The sequence below is a fragment of the Vigna umbellata genome, chromosome 11 (assembly GCF_029865625.1).
Source record: "Vigna umbellata cultivar VRB3 chromosome 11, Vumbellata_1.0, whole genome shotgun sequence".
Classification (NCBI taxonomy): Eukaryota; Viridiplantae; Streptophyta; class Magnoliopsida; order Fabales; family Fabaceae; genus Vigna; species Vigna umbellata.
Window position 1 is genome coordinate 4,600,052 of NC_142175.1, and position 12,069 is coordinate 4,612,120.

Below are 12,069 nucleotides of genomic sequence, written 5' to 3' on the forward strand. Positions count from 1 at the left end.
AAGATGAAGAAGAATGAGGGTTTTGGGAAAATGAGGTGCAGGACAGTCCAAATCGTTGAGGAAGGAACACCAAAGAGAATTTAGAGTTTTTAAATATTTTTCTTAAAGGGTAAAATCGAAATATTATAGTTTATAGGGGTGCGGGAAGAAAAACAGAAAGTGCATAAAGAAACAGGCCAAAATGTATCTTGAATAGGAACCAAAGTAGAAGTTTTTCTTTCATTGTTCATGAATTTGAACAGTTCCCCAAATGATTGATCCATTAGACAATATAACACTAGACGAACATAAATTAATTGACTAGGAAAATATTTTATTTGGGCAGATACATGAATAATGGATCTTGAATTTCTTTAATTGAACAAAATACTAAATGGTAGGTAATTTATTCAGGGATTAAAGATAGAAATTTGGCCGGCAAAATATTTCATTTGGACCAGATGCATAAATATTTTATTTGGACGGATAAATGAATAATGGATCTTGAATTTCTTTAATTGAACAAAATACTATATAGGTAAGTGATTTTTCAGGTATTAACTGACGATACAAAACTTAATTAGAATGCTAAAATTACTTGCAAAGACCTTTATTTAACCCGTACTATGCAAAATCACTTGATAGTCTTATGCCCAAATATGATATTACATAATGATTATGATTTTCCTTAAGATTAATCCCTAATACAACAAAGGTATTAGGGGAAAGAATTGTAGTCTTGGCTTCTTAACCCATATACAAATTGACTAGTTTTCTTGAATCTTCTCAAATGAGCCAAGAACTTAATCCATATATAAACCTCATTTGTACAAACTAATATGTTGTCCATATCCTCCCGCCAAATTTATTAGGCCAATATCCAAAGGAAGGAAATACCATAATCTCAAACTTCATTTAGAAAAACTGCAAGAAGAAGAGAAGAATTAGCAATCACATTAACCAGTTATCGCTATAGGAGAATTAGATTTTTACTTCATACAATGGAAAAATAGTTCAAAATGGATAGTGTATTTCTTCATTAGAATGAAACATGACCAATATAGGGATGGTGCCAGTGAATACAATGAAAGCCATGGATGTTTACGGGTGTCAAAGTAAACCCATCTCACATGGGTTAGGTTGAATTAAAAATGAGTCAGTTGAATCCAGTTCATCTTTTGGTAAGTTAGAAACTCTGAAATCTGTCCCACCCACTGCAAATTGATGGATTAAATAGATCGATTCACTTTTTGTTCTCCTAATTTATTTTATAAATTTATTATAGTACATTGAAAAGGGATGGACTTGACCCATCTATTTATCACATTATAATTAAAATACTATCTATTTTACCAAATATTATTATAAAAGTAGTTGAAAATTAAGTGTTTGTCAATTTAATTTGACAAACAAATAAATTAGCATAATAGTATTTAAACATTATTGAACAACTATAAGTAATAAATAATTATAATAAAAAAGGTTCTGGAAAAACTAAAAGATATAATAAAGAAGGGGTGTTGATGGATTATGGGTCAATTGCTTGAACCCGTTTAATTTTGAGTTAATTGAGCCCGATTGAGTTTGACTGTCATTTAGGAAAAAACTACATTTTTTTCAACCCAAACTCAATGGGTTAGAACCCATTTAGACAACTCTAATGTTTCCAAGTGAGTATTTACTTTTACAAGAATTCTCTCTGAAAACTACTTATTTAGTTCCTTTGGTTATACAAAAAATATTTTTCAGTTTTAATATTTACATTTTGTCTATTTTAGTTTCTACACATTTCATTTTAATCTTAGTCTTTATACATACAAATTTTAATTCCTTTTATCTCTAACATCTACTTTATAAGGTTAAAATAATGTATATAAAGACTAAAATAAATCATTTTGCAGTTAAAGAATTGAACAGTAGAAAAAAAGGGTAAGGGGATTAAAAGTTAAAGTTTGGTCAATTATAGGGATTAAATAAATAACTGATTCTTACATTTATATTTAACATGCATGAATGTATCACATATAATGGCTAGTACAAGCAGTGTGCCAATTGCAAATAAAAGAAATAGTTTTACACATCTTTTGTTTGATTATACAATTTCTCTTTTGTCTAGTTTATCTCAAATACAAATGGGCTTGATCAGTCTTATTCAAAATTATTGGTGTGATTTCTTTATGTAGTTTAAGATATACATTAATTACACCAATCATTTTGAATTCATGAAATTCTTTAACTCCATCTTTACTTGGGAGTTAGTCAGAGAAGTCCTTATAAATTGACCAAACAAATGGTTTCTTTTGAGAAAAACCATCCCTCTGGATTTTATAATCTAATTCGATGCAACAGTTGATAAACAAAAACCATGAATCAGCAATCCCTTACCACAGAGGACATTAAAGAACTTAATTAAACATAAATTCAGTCATTAACAATGCTAACCGTATCAGTGGAGCTCATTTACAATCTACTTTTTGTCTCTGAGGCAAGTCCAGCTTGAGCAACTTGGTGAACTACAAAACGTGATTCAACATTCATTAGGACAATGAACTTTTGTAGAATGGTGCACAACAATAATGTGAAGTGAAAATTTCCTTAAAAATGCTTTTGAAGGATGCATGAGCTCTAAACAAAAGGGCCACGCATGAATTTACATCCATATTGAGCTGCATGCACAAACACACCTGAGATGTCTTGAGTTCTAGCTCATCCCATTCCAGATAAGGACTGCTTCCTTCCACAATCCCTGTCCCAGCATATATAAATGCACCTCTATCCTACAATCAAAACATGGCAAGATTATGATTGATGGTAAAGGCATCATGAATAGGTAATAATTAGATTTCGGGAATTTATGGGAATTTCACACTAATTTTCTTCAATTTTACCGGAGGGACAACAGCGGTTTGTTCAAAGCTAGCATATCAATATTTAATTTCAGCAAATGATAAAATCTCACTCCATCTGTGCAAACTTCTGAAACTCAAGTGAAGAAACCTATTCTGAAAGTGATATTCTATTGTCACCAAGATGCATATTAATATTAATGCAGGGAAATATAAAACTGAATCAGATGCGTTTCCTGCTACAGTACTACATAAAAAATACATGAGAAAATTATTCCTGTGCTTTTGATCAAATGTGATCAGGATCCTTACACTTTCCATCAATGAATTTTGTTTAATTTATAAACCAATTGGACTTAGTAATCTTTAAATGTTTTAAAAAGTTAGGTGAGTTAGATCCACATGTTTTTTAAAGTTTAAGAACCCAATTCATCAATATGAGAGTTCATATATATTCACGTTTGAACAAAAGTGTAGAGAATAAAAACCTTTGATTTATATAAACTGTTAGAAACACAAATGATTTTGGAATATAATCAAAATCTTCATAAAAATTTATGCAAACTGAATATTTCTTTTAAAAAAAAACCCTGCTATTGCTAACCTTTTCCACCAATGCTGACCGAATCCCTACAGCAAATTCACTCTCTCCTCCTCCAAACCAACCAACAGGTCCAGCATACATCCCTCGGTCAAATACTTCTGCATATTGTCTATGAAAGTAAGTAAAATTTAACAAAATGGTTGAAGTTAAAACTTAGCCACAAGCCACCAGCTCATAAGATAACATGCCAGTAACTCTAGCGCAAAACCTTCAACATAAGGTTAGTAGATCTTTTCTCCTTATCTTCTTGCCTATTTCAACCTAACATGGAACTTTCAACTCACTTAATTCAAACAAAGTACACTGATATAATTTCCAATTATCAAATTTACCAAAATCTAGTATGGAAACTTTCGAACAATTATTTATAGAAGAAAACAATAAAATGAATCATGGAGGTAAAATGAATCAAACTTTGCATAAGTTAAACCTAACTCAATGCGCCTCAACTTTTTTAAAAGCTTTCTCATTTGATTTTGCTTGTTTTGCGGAGGAATTGAAAATAGCCTCTAAATTGGCTAATATGTGTGATGAGAGGGAAGATTCTAATTCGGAAGAAGATGATGAGCCAGTTCAAACTACAAGGAAACCTGGTCGGACTAGGCCAAAGAAAATTAATACTAAATTTTCCAAAGCAAAGGTTTCTGAAAAGCAGTAATGAGTTTTAACGGTCCTTTTTGGATTGTTAGCATGTTAGTTAATTATAAATCTCTTAATATGATGTTGATAAATTTGATTATTGAGCTTCAATTTCTTACTCGTGTTGCATTGATTTACTTTTTCCACATCTATATTTACTTAGCTTTTTCATAATAGGTATTTTTTGCTTATGTGTGTGATGTATTTTTATCATAGATTTAGTATGGTTCTCTCATGTTTTTCTGTTCTTTTTCTTTTTATTTTCTTTAATAAAATCTTCATGTTATGCCACTGATGCCTAGCATGAGCTTATTTGAAAGTAAAAAAAAAAATATTTGATTGGGTAGAAATAGTAGTAAATGAAAAGAGGATGTACCTGTCTTTGCAATTAAAAGTTGTGCCTCTTCGGTTGGAAACCCACAAACCGCTGGACTAGGGTGAAGAGATGACAAAATTTCAAACTAAAAGATCAACAAGGAAAACAGCAGATGAACAACCTAATTATTGTCAAATAAATTTTTGTATTTGTAAAGAACTGAAAATTAGAACCTCCCAAGGAATGTCCACTGAAACATAATTACTTGGTACTGAAATTATATTATGTTTACCTCATCTTCTTCTTTTCTTAGCCTGCCAGATAATTGAGCAAACAAATGTTGAATCCTGGGGAGTTTTCTTATCATTTTCTCTGGCTTGATCACAACCCTTTCACATACTGCCTGATAGAAAAACATGAGATAAAAGGTTTATCTTCATGCTAAAATTGTTCTATAGGTGGATATATGGAAATGCAAAAGTAATATGAAAAATGAATCATGTTTGAGTGTGGCATCACAAAGTTCAAACTTTCAGCCAACAATGCTATGGTCATATGGAGACAACACAACTTCAATGTTATAAGTAGATAAACTAATACAATTAATCTACCCTTGCGTCTGGAATTTTTAATTTACAGGTGGCCAAAGATACTTACACCAGATTCTAATTTCTAAAAATTCACATCATACAACCAATAATCATTTTATTGAAATTCAATCTCCTTCCAATTCTTGCTCCTCCTCCTTTCAACTCTTGTTCTCATTGACCTATGAATTGTCTAATGGCTGAAGGAAATATTGAATTAAAAATAAGATCATACATGCAGAGTAAAGTATCTTCTAAACAGATAACCATTCCATGCTAATAATTAAAATTACACGAATAAACTTACCTCTACTTTTCTTCTTATAGTGTCTCTCACTATGGTAAATTCAATGTCATCCTTTGGACTGTAAAGAAATGACAGAAACTTGAACAACAAAAATTGAGGAGCTAGACATAAACGTAAATAATAGAGATCACATGCACCAGGGAAATTAGTCTAAAGCTACAGTATTGATCAAAGATCTAAGTAACAAGGTATACCTGGTAAGTAAGTCAAGTTCAATTTGACGATCTAATGTTTGTGATGCTCCTCTAGCACGGGTTCCAGCCAAAGCCTCACTAGTAATGTGGAGCCATTTTCTGTGAAATAGTTGCTCTGGCTATTCATCAAGTTCATAAAAATTAAAATGGAAACAGAGGAGAAAAATGTGTCATTGCTGATTCAATTCAGTAACAGTTCTTGAAAATGTTATCCTCTTAATGATATACAAAGTAAGCATAATTAAGCTGTTAACCTAAATTTAGCTAGAGTTGTGTGAAAGTCATTTGTAGGTGTACTTTGAGGGAAATTTAGCACAACATCATGGCATGTCATGTAAATGATTTATCAGTAAGAATATACAAAACCATTGTAGTGCATGCTTACTGTGTTTCCAATGAAGGCTGGTGCATTTGGTGGCTGAAGCAAAAACTGATATGCATTTTCACCTTCAACCTGTAATAGTTTGATGGGAACATAAGAAAAATTGCCACCAAATAATATGAAGACAAACAATGTTCAATTTGCTTGGGACAGAACAAAAAAGACAAGTACAGCACCTTTAAGCAAGATAACCATGCAAGAGGATCAATATCAGAAGTAGGTACTACCCTAGTGCTACGTGCTAGCACAACCTGAGTTCCCAAAATGGCATAAGAAGATGAGTTTTCATACTGACTCTTGAAACAGGGGTTATGATACAAAAGCTTGAAAAGAAAACATAAAATAGACAGCAAAAATGTGCATGAGATATATGTTACCTTGGTTAATAAGGAGTCATTTCGCTCTATCATTTGTAAAGCTCTATTAACTGCAAGATCCCAGTCTACTTTACTAGGAATGTTATGGCTGCTTAATATTAATGTTGGAGGAGTTTGTTTTGGAAAGTTCACAATGGAGGAAGAAACCTACACCGCAAAGGTGTATTGTGTTTTGAATAAAACATTCTGCTTAATAATTTTCAAGACAACTTATATATAGTTCTTTAAGTATTTTTGGTGCTTTTTCCACACAAAAAATTAGAGTTTCATCTCAATAATCAATGTAACAAAAGTTTGTATTACAAGTCAATATAACTTAGGAAGGTGAAACTCCAATTCTTATTATAGATTAACCAAAAGTACCAAAGAAACTATGTGTAAGTTTTGTCCAACAGCTTTCAAGGGAGAAAAAGTTTTGTGGTAACTCAAAAGACCATCTATTAGCACTCACTTTGCAAAGTGTTTCTTGAAGTGCATTGATTGCATTTTCCCATGACCAAGAAAGATCATTATCCCAAGCAATAGTAATGGTAAGCATTGATCCTCCTTCAAGCTCATTGAACTCAACCTGTCATTTTTTTTGGCTTGGTATCTCTAGCTTAATGCTATAAATACTAACACAAATGGAATAGAAATTAGTTTTAATTTATGCACCTGAGGTATCACGAAGTAGAAAGAACCAAAATCCAGCCACTCTGATGACACCTTAGCTTCTGCATTGAAACGGATAGCGCCATATGCACGGACTAAAGGGCACCTCTCAGAAAGAAACCTTGAAAGTGAAATATTTTACAAAAATAAAAACCTATGAGAAAATTATAACAGATTTTAAGGTTTTATACATCACAGTTGGTGGAATTAATTTTGTACACAAGCACTGCAGATTAAGAAGTGTAAAGATCAGGTTAAAAATTAAGCATAAAGAACTATATTGAGTTGTAAAATTATGAATCAAAAAAGATAGTTTTGAATTTAGTGTTTAATATAGTAATTTAACTAGGAAATGACCATATGATGTCATTCCTCCAACCAAAGGTCCCACACAAGAAGCATGGCCAAACAAATACAAGAAGAGTCAACCAAAGAAGGTGAAGTCAAAGTCAAGCTCTTCTTTTCTGGGCCATCATTGAATAATTTTTGGGCTTTGTATTTGGGCCTAGTAGTGTAGGATTTGTATTTTGGGCCAAGTAGATTAGGGTTTTGACCAACCAAGTCAACAAAGGGCCAAGGTCCAATATTGACCAAGGTTGGACGTCCAAATGCTAGAGTTGATCAATGGGTCAACATTTTTGGCCAAGCTTGGAGGACAAGGATGAGATTTGCCATGACATGTGTCTCCACCCGATTGGAAAGTTTTTCCACCTAGTTAGTGGCTACTTGTCACTCGAGGAATGGATAGTTTTTCCATAGGTAGTGGTCACATGTCACCCTCTCATTTTAGAGGATTTTTGCCACATGTCTACCTCCTATTGGAGAGGATTTCTCCTTGCCCTCCAAGCTAACCAAGTTGACTCTTTTAGGTTAATGTTTCTACCCATTTTGAAACATCTTTGCCTATAAATAGAGGTGTCTCTCATTCATGTAATCACCTTTGAAATAAAATAATGTTATGGCCATTTTATGCACTCATACTCGTGTAAGGTCATCCTAGGCTAGAACAACTCCAAGTGACCTCCTCTAGCCACCTTTCTCAAAGAGTTGGCTCAACCTCTCTCTTAGAGAATCCTTAAACACTTTCATCCATCGCCATACTAATCATAAAAACTGAGACACTTAAGCTCCATTCCCCACCATCCATTTCCGCACCCTTCATCCGTGAGCATTTCTAAGGCATTTCCTTTTAGATTTAGCTTGTCCTAGAGGTTTGCCATCACCATAAGTCCCCTAAAACAAAATCAGAAGTCATAACGCTTTGAAGCCACTGTATCAAAAGGTAAGACTGAATAAAGAATATTAGACTAATCTAATATTGGTTCCTTTTCGCATAACAATCTATTCAAACGTGTCTTCCCAATTTCTATGACAGAAATGGTAAACAAATAAGTAAAAGAAAAACTACTATTGAATAGTATGATTCATTTGGATGATATAAATTATACAAGAGTTAAAGTGACTAGCAAAAGGATTATCAACTATCTGCCACCCGAACACAGCAAGATTTATTAGTAAAGATATCATGACACCAACTATACTCAAATCTTGCTCATTCCTATTCAAGATCAGACTCAAACTCACATGAATCCCATTTAAAACTTTGTCTCTTACCTATTATTTTCAATAAAAATTTCTATGTATTTAAACAACTGCTCTATTTTATTTTTCAAACATGTGAGTTTAAGTGTTTAGTATTTGCCATGACAAATTCTAAAGATTATCTCCCAAGAAAATGTTAACCAGTGTTACATGCACTCCCATCTTGCCGTTCAACATATTCTACTATAAATTTTAGGATGACTTTTAATTTTAGCCTCTGTTCAATTTTATCCACTGCTTTGTTTTAACAATTATATTTCTCAAATTTTATGAAATTCATGATTTAAATTTATTTTTAGTTTCAGGTACGTTTTACTTTTTATTTTGACGCACTTAAATAACAGACCAAACTATGCAGCTAATTAAAATAAAAATACATGTAAAGTTAATAATTAAACCAATATTAGATAATGTCCAGCAACTGAAGTAAAATTATGAAAGAAAAAGCTAATATCACAGAAAAAAAATTGAATAGCATCAACATTATAATTTAAGCTGATTCTTTTTGGAGGTGAATGGTGAATTACCTCCTTATAGAAATCCAATCCCAGTAGGAAAAAGGGTGTGGCTGGGAAAAGAAAACAGCTGAACCCACCCCAGCAACGCTCACCAAGTTTGCTTCACCATTGGGACTGTGCTTCCTTCCAGAGAAGAAGCAGCGAGGAAGCAGAAGATGGTTTTGTGAATGAAGCCAATCGATGGCCTCAACCTGCTCTTCAATCGGCACCTGCACCCTTACTATGCCAGACGAGGTACCAAACGGGGCCGATTTCAGCTCTGAAATGGCCAAGTTCAGACTGTACATAGCCATTGCAGGTGATGCAACAGTTGCCAACGTTCTGGTTTCTATGGTCCCAACTGGCTTCCTTGCTCTTGCATGTTGTTCATGTCCCTCTCTGCAACCATTCATTGAAAGGTAGCAGCACCCTTGACACACAGGTCTCTGAGTCAAAACATCAAACACAAACAAGGCATTAGTTCCAGCATCCCTTTCGATTATTCTGTTCAAGATTAAACTATAAATGATGCACTAGTTTATCACTTTTCTAAAATTGAAATTTAGTTTGGGGAAAAAATAAAATATAAGCATGTAATTAACAAATTTTGTTATGAGCATGATATAAACTCTGATATTGTAGTAAAAAAAGTAATTTCAAATTTAATTCAATCTGATAATACAGCTTAGAAGATCAGATATTACATCAGATTATATATTATAATTTTACCAGTTCAAAAAAATAAATTTTGTATACAGTTTATATGACTACATATCTGATTTTACATGAAAAACTATAAAAATTATATTTAATTTGAGAAAATTTTAGAAATATCAATGTAATTTACTTTTCTTACGAAGACTTAAAAGAGTAACTAAACATATATGAAAAAATAGAAGTGAATTGAATTTTAAACAAAAGTATGTTTTCAATAATTTCTTTAATTTTTTCAAATTTTAGTGGCAGTTTCTGTAATTTTCTTGGTCGGACTTAAATACATCATAGTTCATATAAAATGGGTTAGATAATACTTGTGAAAAAGGAAAAAGAAAATTCAAACCATAACCATGTATTGTTTGAAGACATGAAAAGGAAGTAATTGAGTGCATTACATGATAGTGGTGGAAGTAGAGGGATTGGTGTCCCTTGGAAGCATGAGAAAGAAGGGTGTTGCTGCTGCATTTCTTTGTGTCTGTGAAATGAGTGAGCCACTTGTGAAAGGTGGCTGTGGCCATGGTGAGTTTACGTGTGAGGGAGCATGAGAGAAAGAAAGCTGAAGGAGAGGAAGAAAAAATGGTGGCTCACACAGTGTGGAGGGAAAACTGTAGTAGGAGATAGGAGATAGGAAAATGGTGGGGTTGGATTTCTTTAGATTTCCTTACTCGATTTTCTTTGGACTTTAGTCATCTATTTTCAAGTATGACACGTGATGGAGGACAGTTTTCCTCGGCTGCTGGAGTAGGTGAAAAAAAGTAGGATGAAAAGTAAATAGGGGTTAATTATTTATTTCATGTTTTAGTTAAATAATTAAGTTAAATATTTAGTTTTTGAATTGTTATAAAAAATTGTGTTCAATTTTTAAATTATAAAATATTTACTCTCGAGAGTTATTTAAAATGGTTTTTTTTATCAACAAATGGTACGTGGAATATTTTTTAAGTGGGAAACGAAATTCTACGAAAATTATAATATACCATTTTGATATAGTTTGTTTTCTATAAAGTGTAAATACGGCATATTTTATAATTAAGTTTAAAGATAAAATATACTGTTTTTTAAAGACGAATTACATATTTAATCTTAAATAAATAATATTTTTAATTTTTCATATTTAGAGTTTTTTATTTTACTTTTTGGTTTGAGTGGGAAAAGGAATAACTTAATATTAGCGAAAACTGAGAATAGGTGAGTATGGAGAGACACTGAAACAGCAGAACACACGATAAAGTCGATATATACAAAATTATAAAAGTTCAAAGGGAAAGAAAATGATATGTTTAATGAATTCTGGAAAACAAAAACACATCCTATAACATAACATTTTGTTTGGAAAGTGATCATAAATGGAATACCTGTAAAAGAGAAAGTAAAAGGGGAATTGCAATAGGAGATAACTATATATGTGTCATGTGTGGATTAATGGAGGAAACAACCTGCCATTTGTTATTTACTTGCAAAATAGCTAACCATGTATGGAATAGGTGCTATAATTGGATAGATAGTACCACTGTCTGTCATTATCAATCTAAAAAGTATTTTCAAAGTTTGAGTTTGAGTGATCAACAATTTAATAAGAAAGAAAACAAAATGCTTATGGAAGAGCATCCTTTGGAATATGGAAATAGAGAAACTATGTCATTTATAGAAACCATCAAATACTTTTTGTACCATCACATATTTAATTTGTCCTTTTAATAAAACACATGTTAACATCTATTACACCTTCAATAAATGTTGATATCTTTAAACGAAGATTTTCACATCCGTAGAGAGTTAAATCTTTTAATTTTTTTTTGTTATTCTAGTTTATTGTTTTTATTTTAAATTTTATTTCAATAATATTTTTTATTTGTATATATAAAAGAAATTTTAAACACTCTATAAATTAATTTAAAATATAATAAATTAATAAACTAAAAACTAAAAAAAACCTTGAACGGAACATGACATATCCGTTTAACTAATCAAATAAAAAATATTTAAATAATCAATTAAATAATAATACATAATTAATGTAAAATAAAAATCAATTTAATTAAATTAATAATTATTATTTCATTAAATAAAATAAAATTAATTTATTAATAATTACGTAATATATTATTAAAAATAAAAAAATTAAATAATCTATAAATTAATTTAAAATATAATATTTTAATAAACTAAAAACTTAAAAAAACTTCAACACACTGTCCATATTTGCATAACCGTTTAACAGAATTAATTAAAAAAATAATATAATTTAATTAAATTAATAATAATTATTTCATTAAATAAAATAAAATTAATTTATATATAATTACATAACAAATTTTTAAAAAAAATTAAATAATATCTATATATTAATTTAAAATACAATAAATTAATA

At 31.1% G+C, this 12,069-nt stretch overlaps 1 protein-coding gene across 11 annotated transcripts; it reads right to left on the bottom strand.

The window, feature by feature from the left end:
* Window positions 1-573: 573 nt before the first annotated feature.
* ICS2 (isochorismate synthase 2) lies at window positions 574-10,352 on the bottom strand. Of its 11 annotated transcripts, none has more exons than XR_015782948.1 (15): window positions 10,094-10,350; window positions 9,012-9,427; window positions 6,886-7,003; window positions 6,683-6,799; window positions 6,232-6,378; window positions 6,031-6,105; window positions 5,858-5,926; window positions 5,473-5,591; window positions 5,279-5,336; window positions 4,677-4,787; window positions 4,445-4,529; window positions 3,430-3,527; window positions 2,664-2,751; window positions 2,422-2,492; window positions 574-903 (listed from the first exon to the last, which is right to left on the bottom strand). XR_015782948.1 is itself a non-coding variant. In XM_088101897.1 (15 exons), the coding sequence occupies exons 1-14, from the start codon at window positions 10,214-10,216 to the stop codon at window positions 2,436-2,438; spliced, it is 1,686 nt and encodes a 561-aa protein (XP_087958023.1). In that variant the 5' UTR covers window positions 10,217-10,346; the 3' UTR covers window positions 574-903; window positions 2,422-2,435. The 11 variants fall into 11 exon arrangements, 6 of the variants coding, with proteins under 6 accessions (XP_087958023.1, XP_087958026.1, XP_087958028.1 ...); XM_088101897.1 differs by having other exon boundaries at window positions 2,664-2,756; window positions 10,094-10,346; XR_015782949.1 differs by lacking the exon at window positions 574-903 and adding an exon at window positions 1,949-2,311.
* Window positions 10,353-12,069: the final 1,717 nt, after the last annotated feature.